Consider the following 23,109-nt stretch of genomic DNA (forward strand, 5'->3'; position numbering starts at 1 on the left):
GAGACAGGTGAACGTAGAGAATACAGAGAATCTGGCTAATAGAAGCAGAAGCTGCTGGAGCCATAAACTGGTAGGAAGCCTTCAAAGGTAAATTTGATAAATCTTGGAGGATGAGTGTGGTCTAGCATGAATATGAGAAGAACCCAAAGCTGTAGTCTTAGGGAGGCTCCACAATTTATATCCAGCAATTCCATCAGATTCTCATAGTAAAGATCCAAGAATGGATTGCAACATAAGCCTGGAGCATTCTCCATGATCGTGGCTTTCTCTGCAGGGGAAAAGGCATTACCAGAGACACATCCCACCGAGGGGAAGGGTATTTCTCTGACTCCAGCTTGCTGGTTAGCTCTGTGACTTTGGTTTTCTGTTGGGTCCAGAAAAGTCATTGATTTTTAGTTTGGCCAGTTTGTCTTGATATAAGGATGGGAGTGACAATTTCTATGCTCTTTTTATATGTTGGAATTGAAAAGAAGTCTGTCTGAGTTTTCTTTGACACTCAGATCTTTGCCACATAATTTTCACTGGTTAGTTTTCCAATTTCTCTATACTCTTTCAAAGATTTTTTTTTTTTTGTCCATCATTTCTACTTATTCTCACTGGGATGCTTTGTCTAAATTATCCTATCAGCCATTAGTAGAAGCAGAAATCCAATCTCCTGGATGGCCAGATTGGAAGAAATTCCAGTACTTCTTTTGGAATTTATTTTTCCTCCCTGAAATGTCAAAGGATCTCAGGGACTTAGTCCAAACACCATATGGAAAGAGAAACAGGCAGTTTGACCCATCTATTTTTAAAAATCACTTTTTATTATCTGCAATACCTTTTATTAGTTGCAATGCTTCTGCTTCTCAGGAAATGGGATCACTGTTAAAAACAGGTGAAAGCACATGGTCCTATTTTACCTTGTCTATAAATATAATAAAGCCCTTGCTATTTAACTCACTTTGTCAAAGGGAAGATGATTCGATTCCCTGAATTTTAATGTCCTAAGTTTTGCTTGGGTTCTAATCTCACTCTACAACTGCCTTCTTATTTGACCTTTGGCAAATTTCTCAACTTTCTTGCCTCATCTGTAAAATTATAAATAACAATTGGTCTTGCTTCATAGGGTTGTCCTGGGAATTAACATTTGTGAAATGTTTAGGAGAGTGCCTTGCACTTAGTATGTGCTATACAAAATAGGTGAATTAATGTGAGTTGATGATCCTCAATAGTGGGAGATGTGGAATTTTAACCCAGAACTGTTGGACTCCAAAGCCTGTGCTCTTTCTGTAACACCAATGATAACATTCTGTCATTTAAAGCTGGTTTGCTTTCTAGACACATCCTCACCCAAACGGAGGACCCTCTGGAAGCCCACTCTCAGCTCCTGAGTCCTGAGGGCATACACCACAGGGTTAAGGGCTGGGGGGATGACACTATGCAGCACGTTGAGGAGAACAGAGATGAAGGGAAACGTTCTTCCTGCCAGGTGGGTGACAGATACCACAATAATAGCTGTGTAGAAGAAGAGGATGAGGATGAGATGGGAGATGCAGGTACTCAGGGCCTTAGATATTGCTTCAGCAGAGTTCAGCCTCAGCACTGAGCGAATAATCAACACGTAGGAAGCAAAGACCAGACCCATGTCACTGCCAGCTATAACCCAGGCCAAGGCCAAATGGTAAAACCTATTAATAGTGATGTCATCACAAGCTAGACTGGTGACCCCCAAGTTAGAACACAGGCAGTGGTCAATTTCATTCCTGGAGCAGTAGTGTCTCTGGGCAGCCAGTACAGGCACTGGGATGGTCAACAGGCCATTCCTGAGGATCATAGACAGTGTGACTTTGATCACAAAAGCCTCAGTGACTATGGAGGGGTACTGAAGGGGATAGCAAATGGCTACATATCTATCCACAGCCATGCAGAGAAAGATGCCTGACTCCATGCCCATGAAAGTGTTGATGGCATACATCTGAGCAAAGCACTCAGGGAGGCTGATGGTCTTGGCATTAAACCAGAAAATGGCCAGGATTTTGGGCATGATGGTGGTAGCCAGACCAATGTCCACTGCAGCCAAGATGCCAAGGAGAAGATACATGGGCTGGTGCAGGGTAGGCTCACGTTGGATGGTGATCAAGATGAGGAGATTGGCACCAAGAGCTAAGAGGTAGAGCAGAGCCAGGGGCAGGGAGAGCCAGTGCTGCCACTCCTGAATGCCTGGGAGCCCCAGCAGGATGAACTCAGACACTTGAAACCTTGAGCTATTGCTTACACTCAGGGTGGTATCCATGTCATGGGATTGTCTTGTTCTCAGCATCTACCTGTGTATTAAATGGAAACAAGAATAGTCTGTGGTTAGCTCATCTGAATCTAAAATTTGTGTAGAGGTATAAGATTCACCCATAACTCAGTCCTTTTTACTGTAACACAACCTCAACCCACTTAAGACCCTTGGAAAAAGTTTAGATAAAAACAATGGCAGAGTCAAAATCGATTCTAAGATAAAGCTTTTAGCAGAATAAAAATGAAAATTTATGGCTTTATTTCCTTGAAATTTGGGTAGATTTTTTAATCTGTGGGAGATATGAACACAAAGCAGAAGACATGTGCATATATAAAGCACCCAAACTTCAGGAGGTAAAGTTTAAGGGCAGAGGTGTTTTCCTCCTTTTGGGGGATCTTAAGAAAGACAATAAGTAGCCTCACTGAGAACCTTGACCTTGCTTTACTTTAAACAGTGCCTGTAGCTGACAATTTGTTTTTGACAACATCCATCTCATTTAATCTTCACCAAACAGGTGTTATTCACATATGAGGATACAGTGGTTGAATAATTAGTCTAGATAAGAATCATATATTGAAAACACTAATAAGTGATAAAGCTTCAGCAACATTTTAATCTTTTGCATTTTATTTCAGCACTTTTCATCAAATCATAGCCAAAAAGTCAGTATCCTTTAGGAATATTGCTTGTTTCCTGCTTTATTTTTTTTTAATATTTATTTATTTATTTTTGGCTGCATTGGGTCTTACTTGTGGCACGCGGGAATCTTTTGTTGCGGAGTGCGGGCTCTTTGTAGCTGCGCGTGCGCGGGCTTCTCTCTAGATGTGGTGTGTGGGCGTTGTTGTCCTGTGGCATGTGGGATCTTAGCTCTCTGACCAGCGATGGAACCCGTGTCTCCTGCCTTGGAAGGCAGATTCTTAACCACTGGACCACCAGGAAAGTCCCTTGTTTCCTGTTTTGATTATGAAAGTAATGTTGAAGATGTACTTAAAACAATACTTCTATTTTAAAAAATTTCATTAATTAAAATTTTTATTTTTAATGTAATTTAAAAAGCTTACTTTCCATTTACAGTTATTACAAAATATTGGCTCTATTCCCTGTGTTGCCCAGCACATCTCTGAGCCTATCTTGTATCTAATGGTTGGTTCCTCCCATTCCCCCACCCCTACATTGCCCGCCCCCTTCCCACTGTGAACTAGTTTGTTCTCTATATCTGTGAGTCTGTTAAAGCAATATTTTTAAATCTTCAATTTTATTAATAAAATATATAAAGAGAGAAAATTACCAAAGAACTTCCATCCACTTGTGTGCTTTTGTGTAATGTTGGTTGGAAATACCGGCAGGCATTTAGTGCACACATTTAGACCTTTTAGTTTAAGTAACTTCATGGCTCATTCTTAGCCCTTTAATTCTTGGTCTTTCTGGTTCTCACATTCTTGATTTTGTTCATTCCTGAGTTGTCGTATAATATTCCCAAGTGTTTGCATCAAAAAGTGTACGTGGGCGTTAAGCTTTTGGAATCCTTCAATATCTTAGCATTCTTTTTGTGACCTTTATCTGTGAATAATACCTTGCCTTGTCAAATATTTAGGTGTCAACATTTCCTTTCCGCATCTCTTCCTTTGCTTCCTTTGATGTCATTACGTGTAAGATCAAGGCTCTATCTTTCACCACCACTGTGAAGAATGAATGACCATGCCATTTATAGATTATAATAAATATATATTACCCATGAAACTGATGAAGAAAAATAAGAAAAATAATACAGTAGCACTTTTAGAAAACAAAAAGTTAGGAAAAATAACTATAAATCAAAATCCCAACAAAGGTAATGAACTTTAACATTTTAGAATATTTTATTTTCACCATTTTTCTTTTTATACAGATGAAATTTCATGTAAGTAGAATTCTTTATTCTGTGCTTTTTCTTAGTATAGTACATATAAATTTCCTAACTAATTGGGAAACTCCTTAAAGCATTTTAACTATTTAAAAATTTATAAATTTTATAAATTGTCAATGGCCACTAAAAGTTGTTACATGGTTTTTATAATATTTTCCCCAGTTTTTGTTTGGTTTTACATGTGTATGTATATATTTTACCTTCATACTTATTTTATTTTTGTTTTTTTTCTGTGCTTTCAGCTTAAACAGAACTCTTTTACCAAAAATTCATGGATGGTCTCCATGGGAATCTGTAAATTTCCTAAATTCATATGGAAAAATTCTGTCTATATTTGTATTATTCTGGGCAAGGGTCCATGTAACTTTCATCAAATTCTCAAAACACTCCCCTTTACAACCAAGGAACAATTAAAGGAAGTTATTCTTTACTTAAAATTTTGACCAGCATGCACCTCCTTATGACTTTCCGTTTTTTAATGGTTGACTTTCTGGTTCTGTGACTCGACTTACATACATGGAGTTAATTTTGCTGTTAATGAGAAGTGTTTAAATAAATTGATTTCTAATAATTAAATTGTTAAAAGTGTCTCCTACATCTCTCTCCAAGTGATTATTATGCCTTCATGTTACATAATAAACTTTCATGTGTATAAATCCTATCTGGGCAATCGACAATTTCTATTTTTTTCTGGTTAATTTTGTGCCAATATCAAACTGAATTAAGAATTTTAGTTTTATAATAAATTTAATACACAACAGAGCAATATTCTCTTATTAATTATTCTCTTTAATTTTAAAGTCCTTTCCATGTGTTTATTTTCCAAATTAACCTGAGAATTCCTATGTTGAGTTCTAAAATAGCAGTTTTAGTTGGGATTGTGTTGAGTTTGTAGATTAATTTTGACAAAAAAGTGACATCCTTATGCTATGAAGTCTTCTCACTCATAAGTGTGAATTCTCTCTGCCTTTGAATCTTTAAAAAATTCATTAAAATTTTTTCTTCTGCACTGTTCTTATTATACTTGATCTTAGCCAAAAGGCCGAGAAGCAATGCACTGTTCTTATTATGACTAATAGTATTTTGGGATGTTTTGAATGAATCTGAATTTTTTGCATTATGTATCCCAATGTTTATTTATGACCTATGGAAATCCATTGAATTTATTTTTTTGTGTGTGTAATTATATTGGTTTTTGTTATTTCCTTTTTCATTCATCAACTTTGCTAAACTGGTGCCACTTTTAAACATTTTATGAGTTTCTGTATTACATCAACCAATTAATGATTGCTGATAAAATATATTTTGGATTTATTCTTTTATATGTTGCAGTTATATTTGTTTTATTTTTGTCTTGTATATTATCCATTTTTCTAAGCTGTTGGCAGTTCTTAAATTTTTCCCATTGATATTCTTTTTTTATTTTATTTTCTATGCAGAGAAAAAGTTGCTTGCATACAATGTTATTTTCTTTTTTTTACAAATATTAATATATCTTAATTTTTGCTTTATATCTCAAAGAAATGATTGGAAATGCATTATCAATGTGAAATAAGTATGATGGCAAACTTCAATTTCTTTTTGGTTGGATTTAATAGGAATTCAGCTAGAATATGATTAAAAATTATATTTCTTTCTTTTTATCAGGTGTAATAGTCTTTTACTTGAAGTTACTTTTTGTTCTGGGAATCCTGAATACAGAATTTATTATTCTAAACCCCTCAATTTATCATTTATTCACTGACAATTTTAAAACTCAGTGTTATTTCTCCCCTATTTCCTAATCACAGACCTTAGTCCCTAAAAAATGGAGCGCCCAAGAGAAGGAAGGAACTAAAGGTTAAGAATCAAGCAAGAAAGCCAACTATGAAAGCCAAAGATAAGGCATATAATCAAAATTGAGATCAGGACAGAATTATGGGAACATCGGATGCATCCATCCCCTTACCTCTCAGGATGCAGGTCAAACGTTGGTTTACTCACTACTTCAGAAGGAGCTTTGAAGAGGCTCTCAGTTTGCAATGCCTTCTGTAAATGCTTCTGCTCTAGTGGCTTCAGTTGCCTGTGTTCAGCCTTTTGCTGTTCAGAACAGATTCCTCTCCTTGTCTGCCACCCCTGGAGTCTGGGGTTTTTGTATAAATTTGATCCCTGAGATGCCTGATCCTGATGTGCTGCTCTCTGGGCCCTCTCTACTCTATTTCAAGCATCCTCCAGGGTCTTTTTTACATTGTAGTGGGAATAGAACTCAAGTGCTCTTAGCGGTTAGCTACGTGATGTCTGGGAGTAGATCCAACTCTAGTCCCAGGGCAGCCCACCAGATGGACAGTTTTCAATCCAAGATCCTGAGGGATTAATTCGCCCTTGTCTGATGAATAGTGCCCCTCATTATAGAAAAGTTTTGAAGTCTTCTGTATTACAATGTATCTTTACTTCATACCCTTTCCAGAGATGGCCCCTATTTCCTATTTCACAAACTCTGTGGGTGACCCCTTTATGTCATTCCTTGTCCTCACATCCTATATGCTTCTTATCTCACTGCAATTTAATGTTATCTCAACATCACATAGAAACGACTCTTGCTAATGGCCTCAATTGCCAAACATATTGCATACTTTTTAGAATTTAATTTTACCTGAATGTTCTTTATTTGTCTGGATTGATCATCAGGACCACTTACCTCTCTTGTCTTTCATGACATCGTATTTTCAGTGTTAATTAAATTGGAATAAAAGAATGATATTAAATTTGTATTCAGATAAAACTCTCCTTAATGAGAGATGCATTCACTGATCATTCTATCTAAACTAGCAACCCAACTCTATAATTCTCTGCTTTATCTCCACAGCACATATCATGACATGCATATTATAAAGTCATTTGTTTGTTTTTCTTTTCTTTTTCTCACACTAAAATGTAAGCTCCCTGAGAGTATGCATTTTGTCATTTTTGTTCACTGCTCTATCCCAAGCACTTAGACTAGTTCCTGGCACTTGGTAGGTGTTTGATAAATATTTCAAATAGATGAATGAATATTGAGGAGACGAGTAGGGGAGCAGTTGTGAGGAATTTCAAAGTGTGATGCTGGTAAATAGTTCGGTGACTTTTTACCCTTTTCTGTTCAATATTACTGTATTTCTAGTAGTTTTTGACTATTAGGACCTCTGACAGCACTCTTTAGGCAACTGAGAGGTACATAGGAGTTTTTTAAACAGCTAATTTCAGAAAATTAAAATTAAAATTGAAGTTCACTTAATAACAGCATATAGATATAGAATATTTACATATTTTGATCAATATATGAAATTCTTCTTTTTTGCCACAACCAAAGATACTTAGTGTTTCAGTGATTTTGTAAAATAGAGTATTAAGATGGGTTTTGTAATATGATGCAGTGTGAGGTGCAGCTTGCTAAAATTAAGATATACTGAATCATAAATTATTGTCCCACTAGAGCCAAAGAAAGTCACAGATTTGTCAGAACACTAGGGAAACTTGCTTCTTAACAGTAAGGGAGCATGTTCAGGGAAGTAAGCAGTTCTAGTTGAACAGTAATTATTTGTATTCTTAATTGTGGTAACGATAAATTTATATATTGATAAAAATGTGAAGCCACGACCGAGAATGATTTGGGAATAACAATGGGTTGTTCAGGACACTGAGAAATTCTATGGAGAGAAATGGTATAGATTTCTGAAGGAAGGTCATTGGCAAATATATCTCGGGTAGGCTTATTCTCTACAGCTGAAATCACAAGGCATCTCAGGAAATCTGTACATAACTAAGATTACCTTCCCTAATAGAATGTCAATCTGCTCTGGGAAAGACTGTTGTCTGTGATAGTTTTCACCAATCAAATTGCCCAAAGGAAGGGTGAATCTGTTCAATAGATTTCTTCATGGTATTAGAGGAACTAAAGGATAGTGACAATATAACAGGATAGAATTATATCTCTTTTTTGATCACAGACAATGAGTTGGTGACATGGTCTGAAATGGCCCTTAGATGACTGAATAATAAAAAAAAATCTCTGTGTGGCATGCAAGATGATGGACCACTATGAATTTGGAAAAGAGGAGTTTAAGGAGGGGCATTGTGATGTTCAACAGAAAAACCCTCTTCTGAATTCAGAAGTGGACTAGAACCAACAAGAGTATGCTTTAATCCATTTCCAGGAAGAGTCTTCTTAGGTACCTGAGTTGAGTGGTTATGATATTATTCTAGTGATGCTATGATGGGCAATAAATAAGTCTTCTGAAGCTCAAGCTTGTTCTATTTGTCAGCAAGGACAACCAGAGACTTAAGACCACTATGGGCCTGAGATAGGAATGCAGACAAATGGAAGAGTATGGCTGGCCAGGGGGGCCTGAGACCTTGACTGAAACTCTCTTCAGAGACTGCAATTCACTGGCTGTGCACCAAATCTGATGTGAGGAGGGCAAACTTCCCCTATGAGATCTGCTAGATAAAGCCTTTTAATTTCCAAAATTGCACATAGATTTGTTTTTGTTTTTTTAAAAATAAACTTATTTATTTATTTATTTATTGGCTTCATTGGGTCTTCATTGCTGCACACGGGCTTTCTCTAGTTGTGGAGAGCAGGGGCTACTCATCATTGTGGTGCTTGGGCTCCTCATTGCTGTGGCTTCTCTTGTTGCAGAGCACGGGCTCCAGGCATGTGGGCTTCATTAGTTGTGGCACACGGGCTCAGTAGTTGTGGCTCATGGGCTCTAAAGCCCCTAGGCTGAATAGTTGGCGTGCATGGGCTTAGGTGCTCCGCAACATGTGGGATCCTCCTGGAGCAGAGTTTGGACCCGTGTCCCCTGCATTGGCAGGCAGATTCTCAACCACTGCGCCACTAGGAAGTCCCTGCACGTAGGTTTTTGACCAGGAACAGGACTTATCATACAGCTGTCTTTCTATTGACTTATGTTTTTGTTAATTTCTTTCATTAAATGTTTTTGAAGTTTTCAGTATACATGCCTGTACTTCCTTGGTTGAAGTTATTCCTAAGTATTTTACTCTTTTTGATACTGTTGTAAATGGAATTGTTTTCTTAATTCCATCTTTTGGATAGTTCATTTCTAGTGAACAGAAGTACAACTTATTTTTGTACGTTGATCTTGTTTCCTGCAACTTTGTTGAATTTATTTATTAGCTCTAATGGTTCTTTTGTGTATTCTTTAGCATTTTCTGCATGTAAGATCTTATCTGAAAACAGAGTTTTCTTCTTCCTTTACCATTTGAATGCCTTTTATTTCTTCTCATTGACTAATTGCTCTGGCTAGAACTTCAAGCACAATGTTGAATAGAAGTGAGAGTGGCCATTCTTGTCTTGTTCTTCATATTAGGGATAAAGCTTTCAGTCTTTCACAATTAAGTATGTTAGTTTTGGCTTTTTCGTAGATGCACTTTATCAGGTTGAGGAAGTTCCCTTCTATTCCTAGTTTTCTCAATATTTTAATCATTAACTGAGATGACCATGTGTCTCTTTATTCCATTAACATGGTGTATTATATTGATTTTGTATACTGACCGACCCTTGCATTCCTGGAATAAATTCCACTTGGTCATAGTATATAATCTTTTTAATTTGCTGTATTTGGCTTGCTAGTATTTTACAGAGAATTTTTGCATCTATATTCATGAAGTATTTATCTGCAGTGTTTTTTTTTTTTCTTGTGATGTCTTTGTCTGGTTTTGATTTCATGCTACTTCTTTTCTCATAGAATGAGTTAGAAAGTATTCTATCCTCCTCTAATTTTTGGAATAATTTGGGAAGGGTTGGTGTTAATTCTTCTTTAACCAATGAAGCCATTTGGGGCTGGGCATTTTTTGGTTGGAAGCTTTCTGATTACTGAGTCAACCTTTTTACTTGTTATGTCTGTTCATATTTTATACATCTTCTTGAGCCAGTTTGTATGTTTCTAGAATTTTTTCCCTTTAATTTTTCATACCCTTATAATTTTTTTCCTTTTTGTGAGGTCAGTAGTAATATTCCCATGTTCACACTTAATTTTAGTAATTTGAGTCTTCTCTCTCTTTTTTTTTTTGTTTTTTGTTTTTTTTGGTCTTTCTGGTCTATGCACCCAGCCCTGAGCATGCTTATGGCCTTCTAGATTCCCAGGACTATGTGGGGGCTTTTCAAAGCTCTTATTCATCAAGACATCTCACTCCTCAGGCCTTCCTCCCAAGCTTTTGGTGTGTCTATTGTTTGCTTCAACTGTCCATTCCTTTCCAAATCACAGAGGCTAACACATTTGTCTGTAAATATTTTTGCCAAATGCCTCCAAGTAACCTCTACTTTATCCTGGGAGAGTTCTGAGTTAGGTGAAATAAAGACAAGCTCTTTGTTCCTCCTGTCTTTCGGGGAGCCAAAAGACGAGTTAAAAAAATAACAACAGTTCTTTGAGAACAAGGTCTGCTGTGCTCCCTCTAGCACCATGAGCCCCCATAGGGAACAAAGGCTGCTCTTTTCAATAATGTCACCAAGGCAGGGAGAGAGAGACGCAGCCTAGGTAAGTTCAAATGCCACAAGCTCTCCTACTGAGATTCGGTTGCCTTTTTCTTAAGTGCCTGCAGGCTTTGCTGGGCATAATCAACTTCTCCAGTGCAGCTTCTGCAGTGCATAGCAGCCAGCAGCACCTAGTGGTCCGTATCCACCCACCCCCCTCCACCCCCCATCAGTCCCCAGCATCTCCCTGGCATAGTTTTGTAGCAGAATGCCTCTGGTAAGATACCTTCTTGTGAACAGCTTTCTCTGGTACCCTGGAAGTTGGATTGCCAGCAAGTTCTGCTGGCACAACATCACAGCAACTCTGCCATTCAGTGTATCATCCTGTACCCTCTCCAACAAGGCCTGGATCTCAGCCCAGTGGAGTTCTTCCTTGGGCAGATCTATCTTATCTCTAGTGGTAGTGACTGCTCCTTCAATCTGCTATTCTTACATTTTTTAGAGTCCTCTCTACTTATTAGTCAATCCCTTGATTTTCCAGTTCCTTGTTATAGTTGATAATTATTTATATTAAATGTTTCCTGTTCAAATTAAATGACTCCCCTCTCCTGCTTGGACACAGAATGATACATTGGGGAAATGTATACAAAAAATGATAAACAGTGAATTTAGTAAAGCTTCACAGTGAAACAGAAATGAATTTTGGTAATGTAATTATGAGCTATTCTAAAATACTTTTGATATAGAAGAGATATGCTTTGAATAAATCATCAACAATGATTTGAAACTAAAATTCCAAACAATTTCAGCAAAATTCAGTGTTCTAGTTATCTATGCTTTGTGCAAAACATCCTAAACACAGAGCATAAGACACCTATTTTATCACTCTCACAGATTCTGTGGGTCAGAAATTCAAGAAGAGTGCAGTGGAGATGGCTTACTTCTACTCCACATACCTGCCACCTCAGCTCAGAAGACTCAAACAGCTGGGGTCATCAAATGGCCAGGGGCTGGAATCAGTTGAAGGTGTATTTACCCATATGTTTGGCTCCTGGAATAGTATGATTTCAAGGCAGAGCTCAGTTGGGACTGCTGACTAAAGTGCCTACCTATGGCCTCTTCATGTGGTTTAGATTTCTCTTTGCATGACAGCTAGATTTTTAGTGGGAGCATCCAGAGACCAAACATTACAAGAGACGGAGGTGGATGCTGGGTGGATTTTCCTGACCTGGACTTCTGTCACATTCTATTAGTTGTAAGTGAATCACTAAGGCCAGCTCAGATTCAGGGGGGAGGGTAATTAGCTTCAACTTCTTGATGGGAAATTTCCCACATTACATTGCAAAAGAGCTTGAAGGATGGAGATGTTGTGGTCATCTTTGTAATATGCCACAACCAGTGAGATGTTTGATAGGGAATAAAAGGGACAGAAAAATGCTTAAAGTTCGTAACTTGAGCTTAGCATTAGAAGGAAAAAATACTGAATAACTTACATAATTTATGAGAATAATAAACAAATATAAGGTTGAATGTATTCATAACATTATGAAGATAATAACCTGTCAAGTGGACACATTCAATAAAACTTCCAAGTCAAAGAAATGGACATATGGGGAGATCGATGAAATGGATCAATTCGGCAAAAGTTAGAAGTAGAAAAAAACACAAGAAAACGTAATAAAGATAAATAAGATGATAGAGGCAAACATAAATATAGAATTATGATAAACGTGGTTGGATTGAATCACCCTACTTAAAGGATAAGTCTCTCAGATTAGGTTAAATAATAAAGACACAGCTAATGATGTTTTGAAAAGACAGCCCCAAATTAAAATATCAACTGGAAATGAAAATAAATGTGTGAGAAAAGATAAATAGGCAATTAAAAATAACATAGAATGACAGTATTAAACTCATATAAAGCAAAACAAATGGGTAAGTATAATACACATGACAAAGAGGAATAGTTCATTAAGATTAAACAGAATGCACACTCCTTTTTATATTCATGGCATATAGAGCAGAGAGCAAAATTAACTGCTCTGATTTTTCTGTTGTGTCAGAATTTTTTTTTTTTTTTTTTATTTTATTTTATTTTATTTTTTTTTGGGGGTACACCAGGTTCAATCAATTGTTTTTTTTTACACATATCCCCATATTCCCTCCCTTCCTTGACGCCCCCCCCTCGATTCCCCCCCACCCTCCCTGCCTCAGTCCTCTAAGGCATCTTCCATCCTCGAGTTGGACTCCCTTTGTTATACAACAACTTCCCACTGGTTGTGTCAGAATTTTTGCTGAGATGCTAGGTTGGATGTTGGGTGCTCATGTATTTTCAAAAGAATTGAGAGACACATCGCTGCAACAGTTGTTGGCAGTGGTCTGAAATCTGGGCTGCTACACATAGACTCACACTGTGTGTTTTTGAAGGAATGAATAAATAAAAAAAAAAATATATGTGTGAATGAAAGTTTGGAGGCAGCTTTGAGGATGGCTTAGCGTTGCCATTTATCAGTGGAAGAACTGGCATAATCATTCAACCTGAGCATCTATATATTTCTTTGTGAAAAAGGATTAATAGTAATGCTTCATAACTAAGAGGGCTGCTATGAAGATTACATGAAATTAGTCAATTCATTGTGGGAAAGTGTTTTGCAAACTGTAAAGAAATCTTCAAGTTTCGATGTTGTTATTATCCTGCTCCTTTGGGATTGAAGTAGTGGCGATTGGGTTAACTTCATACCCTTTTCTGTGATTGTCTCTCCCATGCTTTTTCTTACTGGAGAATTACTTTCAATCTGAATCACTGGCCACTGTCCAATGAGGGTGAAGCAGTAGCTCCTTTTGGAGGAAGTTTATAGCCTCTGTTCTTGGGTAAGTTTCTAGGCATAACTCTTAGGATGGCATGTCCCACATTTGTGGATTGACTTTCTGCAAGTCTGCTGTGCTGCCCAGCATCTACTTCCCTGGTGGGATGAGCTCGTGGTTTCTGATGTTGCTTCAGTCCCAGGGCTCTCTTCAAAGACGCTATTCTCCAAGGTGGACTCACATGCATGCTTCCTGAGGTCATTCTCCAGACCATGGTCCAGGATATTTTCTTTGATACATAGGATTCAGCAGACCATGTTATGCTTCTCTGAATGACCGCATCATGAATAAAGTATTTATTAAGCATTTGTCATGTGCAGAGTTCTGTACGAAGCTCAGAGAACATACAAAATGATCAAGGATTAGGGTTCTTGAACTCAAAAGTGTGCATTTTTGTTAGATGTGCAAATGGTAAAATTTCATTTAGATTTAATTAAATGGTTATTTGGACCTACGTTCCTAGGGCATTTTCTGGGGCCACTTTCTTCTTTTCCTAGGAAGAAAATTTTGCCACACATTTAGATCAATTTCTCCATGTGTATATCATATCTCAAAGCATGTTTTCTTTATTATGTCTTTTGATTGTCACAGCATGCTGTGACTTAGCTCAGCAAACTATTATGATGACTTTTAACTTGGAGAACTGAAGCACAGTGAGGTTTCTTAAGTTGCTCAAAACCATGTAGAAATTCTGGAATACTGCAAGATTAAGAGGGAGAATAGTGCTAAGGTTATACAATCAGGCTTTCAAGTTGTAGAATCCCAGCTCTCCCACTTGAAAACTGCTGGCAGGGGCAAGTTCTATAACCCCCAGTGCCCTAGTTCCCTTAGCTATTGAGAATGTTATTATATCAGCCTCACAGGGTTGCTGTGAGTATTAAATCAGATGATACATATGTATATAATATGATATATATGTATATAATATGTATATCTTAGTTTTATGACCTATAAGAAGCACTTAGCACTTGCTATCAATTAATAATTATTATTATTGAGATATTCTGGCACAAAAATGAAACTTTGCCCTTTTTTAAATTTTCTGTTATGGCTTATTACAGGATATTGAATATAATTCCCTGTGGTATACAATATGATCTTGTTTATCCGTTCTATATATAATAGTTTGCATCTGCTAGTCCCAAACTCCCAATCAAGGTTTTCTCTACCTCTTCTTTTTTTTTAATTAATTAGTTAATTTATTTATTGGCTGTGTTGTGTCTTCCTTGCTGTGCTGTCTTTCTCCAGTTGCAGAGAGCAGGGGCTGCTCTTTGTTGCATGCATGCGCTTCTCTTTGCGGTGCCTTCTCTTGTTTTGGAGCACAGGCTCTAGGTGCGGGGGCTTCAGTATCTGTGGCTCGTGGACTCTAGAGCTCAGGCTCAGTAGTTGTGGTGCATGGGCTTAGTTGCTCTGCAGCATATGGGATCCTCCCAGACCAGGGCTCAAACCCATGTCCCCTGCATTGGCAGGCAGATTCCCAACCACTGTGCCACCAGGGAAGTGCCTCTACTCCTTCTTGATAAACATTTATTTAAACATTTTTCTTATTATGAAAATCACACATGAAAAATCCATAAATATGTAAATTCATGCAAATATTTTTAAAGGTCCCATTTTATATTAACAGTAGTATTGCAATGAACTTTTTCTGAATAAATGTTTGCTTACATTGAGACTATTTTTTTTGGATATTTTTTTAAAAATAGACTTACAGGATAAAATAATTTGAACATTTGGGAACATTTGATACATTTTGTCAAATTGCTTTTTGTGCATTTGGACTAATTTACAGTCCTACCCACTGTGTATAAGAGTATCAATCTCAGGATGGCATCAAATGTCAGGTTCAAAAATTCAAAACTTTCATTTTTCTATTCTTATTTATATTCATAGGAAACTTTATGATAATTCTCCTATGCATATTTTGATTAGTGAGACTGACAGTGTTCATGATTTTATTGGCCATTTTTTTTCCTAGTGAGAGTAAAGGCAGATTACAACCCATTGAGAGCTAAAACTTTTGTCCCTGTTTAACACCTTAATGACCTTCTAAAATTGGAGTTAATTGGTGGACACATCTTCACAGAGCCCAAGCAGCCTCTGGATGCCCAGTCCGAGCTCACGCATCCTATGTGCATAGACCATGGGGTTGAGTGCAGCAGGGATGGCATTGTGCAGCACATCAAGGAGTACAGGAGTAAGAGGAATCTTTTCCTCTGCAAGGTGTGTGACAGATAGTACAATGATACCTGTGTAGAAGAAGAGGATGAGGATGAGATGGGAGCTACAGGTGCTCAGAGCCTTTGACATTGCTTCTGGTGAGTTCAGCCTCAGCACAGAATGAAGGATTAAAACATAGGAAGAAAAAACCAGAGCCATATCACTCCCTGTCAGGATCCATGCTAAGATCAGCTGGTAAAATTTGTTCACAGTGATGTCATCACAAGCCACGCTAATAACCCACAAGTTATAGCATAGGCAGTGGTCAATTTCATTCCTGGAGCAGCAATGTCTCTGGGCAGCCAGTGCAGGCACTGGGATGGTCAACAGGCCATTCCTGAGGATCATAGACAGTGTGACTTTGATCACAAAAGCCTCAGTGACTATGGAGGGGTATCGAAGAGGGTGACAGATGGCTATGTATCTGCCCACTGCCATGCAGAGGAAGATACCAGACTCCATGCAAAAGAAGCAGTGGTTGGCATAGATCTGAGCAAAACACTCAGGGAGGCTGATGGCCTTGGCATCAAACCAGAAGATAGCCAGAATCTTAGGCATGATGGTGGTAGCCAGGCCAATATCCACAACTGTCAATATGCCCAGAAAATGGTACACAGGCTCATGCAGTGAGGGCTCGTGTTGGATGGTGATCATGATGAGAAGATTTGCAAGAAGGGCTAAGGAGTAGAGCGGAGCTGGGGCAGAGAGAGCCAGTGCTGCCAGTCATGAATGCCTGGGAGCCCCATCAAGATGAACTGGGAAATCTGGAGGCTGGAACTGTTGGTAGCACTGGTGGAGATACCCATGGGATAGGGGCCCTGTTCTCAGCGGCTATCCATAAAACTGAAAAAAGAAAGAGGTTGCATTTGAAAGTTCAGCTGAGGGTCCTGATTAGGAGTTCCTTTTATTCACGAATGACCCTCAACTTTCTTTTGGCTCTTGGAAATATTCCACAGAGGCGCAATAAAGAAAGCCAAAATTAATTCTAAATGGAAATGTTCGAATAGCTATTTGTCATCATGACTTGTATGTCTAATAAGCATGTCCAAGCATATCAACAATAATCTTATCACTAACAGATAACAAATATTAATATTTGGTTTATTTTCTTTTTTTGGCTTTATATTTAAGCAGTTTATATCATTATGTAGAGATAATTTTCGTATCTTGCCTTTGTCTTTTAGTAGTATGCTCTGAGACGTAAAATAGGCACTCAGTAAAAATTTATTGCATGGATGAATAAATGAAGCATGATTTTCCAGTATCACTAAAAGCAATGTTAAATCTTAATTTTAATATTTCTATATATGCCTCTTTCCTTAATCACTCAGCAACATTTTATGTTTCAGATTATTTCCTTTGAGTAGAATTTCAAAAATGATACAAAAGTGTTATGTTCAAAGGGCATAGCCATCTTTAAAATTTTATTTTTAATAGTATTTTGATATTCTTAGTGTTATACATGCACATGGTAAAAAAAATCAAATAAAATGAAAAAGAAAAACGATGGAAAGTAAGACTCCTGTGTTTGGGCCTCCCAAATCCCTTCTTTTTCACCAGAGCCAACTAGTTTCGTGGGAATCCTTCTGGAAATAGTTTTTGCATGGACAAAAATATGTGTATATATTTTCCCATAAAAGACAAAAACAAATGTTAGCATACTAGTCATCTTCTTCTTATCCTTTGTTTCCTTTCCTTTTCTTTTAAACTTAATTATCTTGAAGACTGTTGCATATTATATATAGATATGCCTCACTGTTGTTAAACTGCATGATTTTTTACCACCAGGTTGTCCGATATTTTAATGAGAACGTTTGATAGACACTCAATTTGTTTCCAGTATTTTGCAATTGTAGAAAATGATTCAATAAATGTATTTGTTCATAGATCTTTAAGCATATGTGTAAGTTTATCCATAATTTCCACATTGCTGGGTGAAATGGACCAAAAAATGATTTTGATTGATAATTGTCAAGCTGTCTTTCAAAGAGGTTTTTCTGGCCCTTTGTGACAGTATGGGCTTTTATCCTCTTGACATACACTTCAGAGATACCCTGATCCAGAATTTGTTCATGAGTGTCTATTTCACCACATCCATGCCACAATTGGTAGTTTTAATTTAAAAGTCTTTATTACTAGAATAAGTAAAAATTGATATTTCAGTTTTGATTTACCTTTCACATCATTGTTTTGTGAACTTTGACTTTTTTTTTAACTGACATTTTCAAAGATTTTTTTCCCCATTCATATACTTAGGCAATTTTCTCTTTTGGCTTCATGTCCAACCCATCCTGTAGTATAAAGTGAAATAATGTTTTTAGCATGGAGTCTGGAAGCACAACCTTATTAATTTTTATGTTTTATTATATCTCAAGACTATTACCTCTATCTGTTGAATTTTCTGGAAATATTTTCTCATTCTTTTTCCATTGAATTTTACTTATCCTTTTAAAAAATTACACATGTGCATACACTTAAACTTTTATGTATTCATAACAATTGCTCTCTCTAATCTTTTTTCCTGTGGGCATCAAAACTTGATGTTTCTTCATTGCAACCTGAAAGGCCCTTCAGCATCTTAGCGGTATATTAAGCTTTTCTCAGGGAAGAGAAGTACTCAGCCCTCAGTCCCTTGGGAAGCACTATTAGTGCTCATCTCTGTCTTGATGAAGGTTTAGAAAGAGGTGTCCTTCCATTTGCGTGACTCCCTCAAGGCCTGCCTCTCCCCCAAGACACACAATTTTCTTCACTCTCTTCAGGACCATTCTCCAGCAGATGTATTCTCTGTGTTTTATCTTTCACTACTTCCTTTCTCATGGGTTATCTCTCCCATATAAAAATGTATTTATACTTCCTCTCCTGGATACCCCCTGTTTGCCTCTCCAGATCTACTCTGTACCTTGCTCTGTACCCAGAGAGATTAAAGTCTATTGCCTCAGGATATGGTTGGGTCTGGCTAATAGGCTAATCACTGGCAGTAGATCAGAGGCAGCAGGAAAGACAAGTTGAGGGATTTATTCCTCTGAATCGCCTCTTACTGATCCACTCACTGTTCTGCAATGCCTGGGGCCTCTATTGAACCACTGCTCCCATAAGGTGGTTCCCTCGATGACTTTTGTGAATACTGAGCTCTCCACTGCTCTCCAACCTAGGGACAAAATGCCTTTTCATGTTGCCAGTCCTGGTGTATTTCACCACCCCTGTTTCATTATTATTTTTAAAACTTTCCCATATATTTTGAATACTCTCTTCATTGTACTCTCTTCAATCTCTTCTTTTGCATGTGCCATCTGTTTCCTGTTAGGACTTTGACCAATATACCTCCTGATCTCAACTATCTCCCACCCTGCACCCTTCTCCTGAATCTGCTTCCTCTCTTTCCTTCTACAAATTCCTAAAGCATTTCTCTCAATGTATAGCTCCCAGTTCCTTACCTCTCATATTCTTTTAAACCTAAATGAGACTTATATTCTCCTATCTTCCTACTAAATTAAAATGTATCAATTTTATGCTATAGGTTAGATTCATGGAAAGCAGACAGTGAGAAAGTTGAGGGTGCAAGAAATTTATTCGGGAGCAAAACCTGTGAAAAAGTAGGGAGAAAGAAAAATTGGGGAGAAGGAGAAGTCAACCTGTGATGCAGGTGTAACAGAGTCTCAGCCAACCGACTCAGAGCTCTAGAGGGAATAGAATAACATCTTTCTCCAAATGACATAGCAATATGAGAGGTTGCTACAGCACCAATTGATTGGTATATATGACCCTGGAAAGCCAGAGACAAGAATTTCCATGGATATTTTGATGTGGCACTCAACCTAATATTACAAATTGATACTTTCCCACTTATTTGCTGAGAAAAATACCTGCAAAGGAAGAACCAGATTGATGAACTTAGGCTATGCAAGCAGTACATATTATAAGGCTATAATAATTGACATAGTATAGTATTGGAAAAAGAATAAACAAAGATTAATGAAAAAGAAGAGAGTTGAAGGATAAACTTACACATATATGAACACATGATTTATGACAAAGCAGAGCAGTTTGGGACGATCTTTTTTTGTAAAAGGTCAATAGGCCCTTGTCCATAGGAAAAAGTGGATGATCCTTAGCATATACTCAAAAGTCATTTTGAGAATAAATGTGAAAAGTTAAGAACAATAAAACCTCTAGATGATAGCATATAAAATATATATGTATATATATACATATTCACGACCTTGAGGTAGACAAAAATTTCTTAACTAGCTCATAAAAAAGGATTAAAAGTAAATGAAATGATTAATAAAACTAGATATTTTTTACTTAAAATTTTTTGTTTCTCTTTGGTAAATATTTAGGTATGTAGTTGCTGGGTTCTGTGGTAAGTTTATGTTTAATTTTATTAAAATACATTTACCAAATTTCTTTCTGAAGTGGTTGTACCATTTTACATTCTTACCAGCAATATGAGAGTTCCAGTCACTCTGCATCCTCATCAGTATTTGGCATTGTCAGTGTTAATTTTAGCCATCCTAATATGTCTATCACTGTAAGTTATTATGGTTTTAATTTGCGTTTCTTTGATGTCTAATGATATTAAACATCTTTTTACATGCTTTTGGGAGTGCTGGCTATCCGTAAATCTTCCTTTGAGAAATGTCTGTTCAACTGTCTTTTCTGTTTTTAATTGAGTTGTTTGTCTTATAATTGCTATGTACAATTTCTTTATATAATCTAGATTCAAGTCCTTTCTTAGCCCTATCTGTGCAAATATGTTCATCAAGTCTGTAGCTTGCCTTTTATTTCTTAATGGTGTCTTCTGAGGAGCAGATTTTAAAATCTTGGTGAACTCTAATGTATCAGTTTTTATTCTATGGTTTATACTTTTTGTGTCCTGTTGAAGAAATCTTTGCCTAACATAAGGCTGAAAAGATTTTTATCCTACTTTTTCTAAAAAATTAATAATTTTAGCTTTTACATTAGGTCTAAGATTTTTGGAGGACGTCATCCAGAGGATGTAACTCGTGAGCTGCTGTGGCAATTAGAGGCTCCTCGCTTCCCCTCCCCCCACCCCCCTCACCCTGTCCTTGGAATGTATGTTCCACTTACCAGTCCCACAGACAGACCCATTTGCAAGGATGCAGCCTTGAGAGAGCCATATGTTGTTGAGACCATCTGAATGGTATAGTGAGCAAACCAGTTAAATTCTGTCTATAAACTTTTAAGATTCTGGCTGGTGGGTGTGGAGATTTACTCATCTTGTGGGCACCCAAGACAAGCCTCCTAAGTAAATCCCCCTGCTTATTAAATCTGCCACTTATCTGGAGTGGCCTGTCTCTTTGGTCTCTACTTGACCTCCATGCTGGAAGTTTATGTTTTGTGTATGAATATCCAGTTGTTTTAGTATCCCTTATTGAAAAGTTTATCCCTTTCCCATAACATTACCTTGACACTTTAGTAAAAAATGCAATTGACTTTATGTATGTCTATGTGTATTCTGAACTCTCCTTTCTGTTCCATTGATCTATTTATCTATCCTTATGTTTATATTACACTGTCTTGATATTGTAGATTTACAGTAAGTCTTAAAATAAGAAAGGTCCTCTAATTGTGTTAATTTCCCAATTGTTTCCAAAATCATTTCTGTTCTTTGGGGTCTTCATTTCATATAAGTTTGTGAATAAGCTCTCCAACTTTTACAAACAAAAAAGTCTGCTGGGATTTTCATTGGAATTATATCATATTTATAGATCAATTTGGGAGACTAGACATCTCAATCATACTGAGTTTTTTAATACATGAACATAACATTTCTCTCCATTAATTTAAATCTCTGTAATTTCTCTCAGCTATGTTTTCTAACTTTCAGTGCAAGGATTCAGATATAGTCTATCAAATTTATCTCTGAGTATGTTATATATTTTGATGCCATCATACATAACTTAATGAATCTAATTTTCCATTTTTTTCATAGCTACTATGTAGAAATGCAGAAAATCAGTTTTGTATTGACTCTCTATCCTGTGACCGGCTAAATTCACTTAATAGTACAGATCTTAGGCTTTTCTACTTATAGTCATGTCATCTGCAAGTGATAGTCATTTTACTTCTTTTTTCTTTTCCAATCTGTAGGATTTTATTTTATTCTATTTTTTTGTCTTATTTCTGTGTTTGGGGCTCCCAGTATAATGCTGAACTGAAGTGGTGAGAGTGGGTGTCCTTGCTGAATCCTAATTTTAGGGGAAAGCCTTCATCCTTTTACCATTATGTGTAATGTTGCTATAGGTTTTATGTAAATGCTCTTTTTCATGTTTGGGAAGTTCCCTATTATTTCCATTATGCTGAGAGACTTTTTAAAATTATAATCACGAATGAATGTTGATTTTTGCATAATATTTTATTTTTATCTCTACTGAGATGGTAGTATGTGTGCTTTTCATCCTTTATTTTTTAACATGATGAATTAAATCAATTTATTTTTGAATGCTAAACTATCTTGCATTCTTGGGTAAACCCCTTCTACTCGTGATGTATTATCACTTTTATATATTGTTGGATTTGATTTGCTAATCATTTGTTAAGGATTTTTATATCTCTGTTCAGGAGAGATACTTTTCTGTATTTCCTTAGCTTGTCTTTAACTAATTTTGTTATCAGATTAATATTGACCTCATAAAATGGGTTGGGAAATGTTCCCTTTTCTCCTATTTTCTAAAAGTTTGCATAGAATTTTTACTGTCTCTTTCTTAAATGACAGATTTTAATCTGTAAAGACTTGATCCAATTTCTTCCTTTTTACTCCATTGCCATGGATTTCTTCTAGCATTTCACCAAGTTTTACTCACTCTAATATCATGTCTTTCTTCCTGTGCCCAGAATATTATGAAAGAAATCTAGTCTATTATTGTCATTGCTCTGCTTGAACAAATTCCTTGTTCATTGTGTTGTCTTCCTTGACGTCTTATTAACACGTAGTGCTATTTGGACAGAGCACTCAAGGCCTGTCATAGCCTAGGTCCAACCTCCTTCTCAAACCTCATTCCTCTCCTCTGCTCCCTCAACATCCACTTCTTGGCTGTTCAACAAGAATTCCATACTTTAGGAATTTTGCTGTCCCTTTCAATGCTAGTGAGTCATTCTGGAATATTCTATTCCTATTCTTCTGCTTTCCTCTCTAATATTGCCTCACGCACCGCCTTCCCTGCTCCCCACAGGCATAATTAGATTCTCTCTCTCCTAGGTGTTTCCATCTCTCCAAGGTGTGGTCACAGGCCTTTGCTTTGCCTTTGGTGATGCTTTGCCTTAGTTCCATGTGTATCTTCCACCTGACTCTATAACATCTACATTTCTTTCCAAAACCTTAAGAGGAAGTCAGGAAATATTTTTGTTGATCTAGATTATTGATCCAAAGACTCT

The 23,109-nt window shown here is 36.9% G+C and overlaps 2 protein-coding genes and 1 pseudogene across 2 annotated transcripts; all 3 read right to left on the minus strand.

Moving 5' to 3' along the window:
- Positions 1-1,294: 1,294 nt before the first annotated feature.
- Positions 1,295-2,275, minus strand: LOC130860781 (olfactory receptor 688-like). The gene has a single exon (XM_057749357.1). The coding sequence runs from the start codon at positions 2,273-2,275 to the stop codon at positions 1,295-1,297; it is 981 nt and encodes a 326-aa protein (XP_057605340.1).
- Positions 2,276-5,083: 2,808 nt separating this feature from the next.
- On the minus strand, positions 5,084-5,229 carry LOC130829598 (U2 spliceosomal RNA; annotated as a pseudogene).
- A 10,323-nt stretch (positions 5,230-15,552) lies between these two features.
- Positions 15,553-16,517, minus strand: LOC130860782 (olfactory receptor 56B4-like). The gene is given in 2 exon segments (XM_057749358.1): positions 15,553-16,409; positions 16,412-16,517. Coding segments are annotated over 2 exon segments (963 nt in total).
- Positions 16,518-23,109: the final 6,592 nt, after the last annotated feature.

This window comes from Hippopotamus amphibius, chromosome 9 (assembly GCF_030028045.1).
Source record: "Hippopotamus amphibius kiboko isolate mHipAmp2 chromosome 9, mHipAmp2.hap2, whole genome shotgun sequence".
NCBI classification, from domain to species: Eukaryota; Metazoa; Chordata; class Mammalia; order Artiodactyla; family Hippopotamidae; genus Hippopotamus; species Hippopotamus amphibius.

What these genes read in the sequence shown, in the direction of transcription:
- LOC130860781 (XM_057749357.1), bottom strand. Translation starts at nt 2,275, where the DNA reads ATGGATACCACCCTGAGTGTAAGCAATAGCTCAAGGTTTCAAGTGTCT.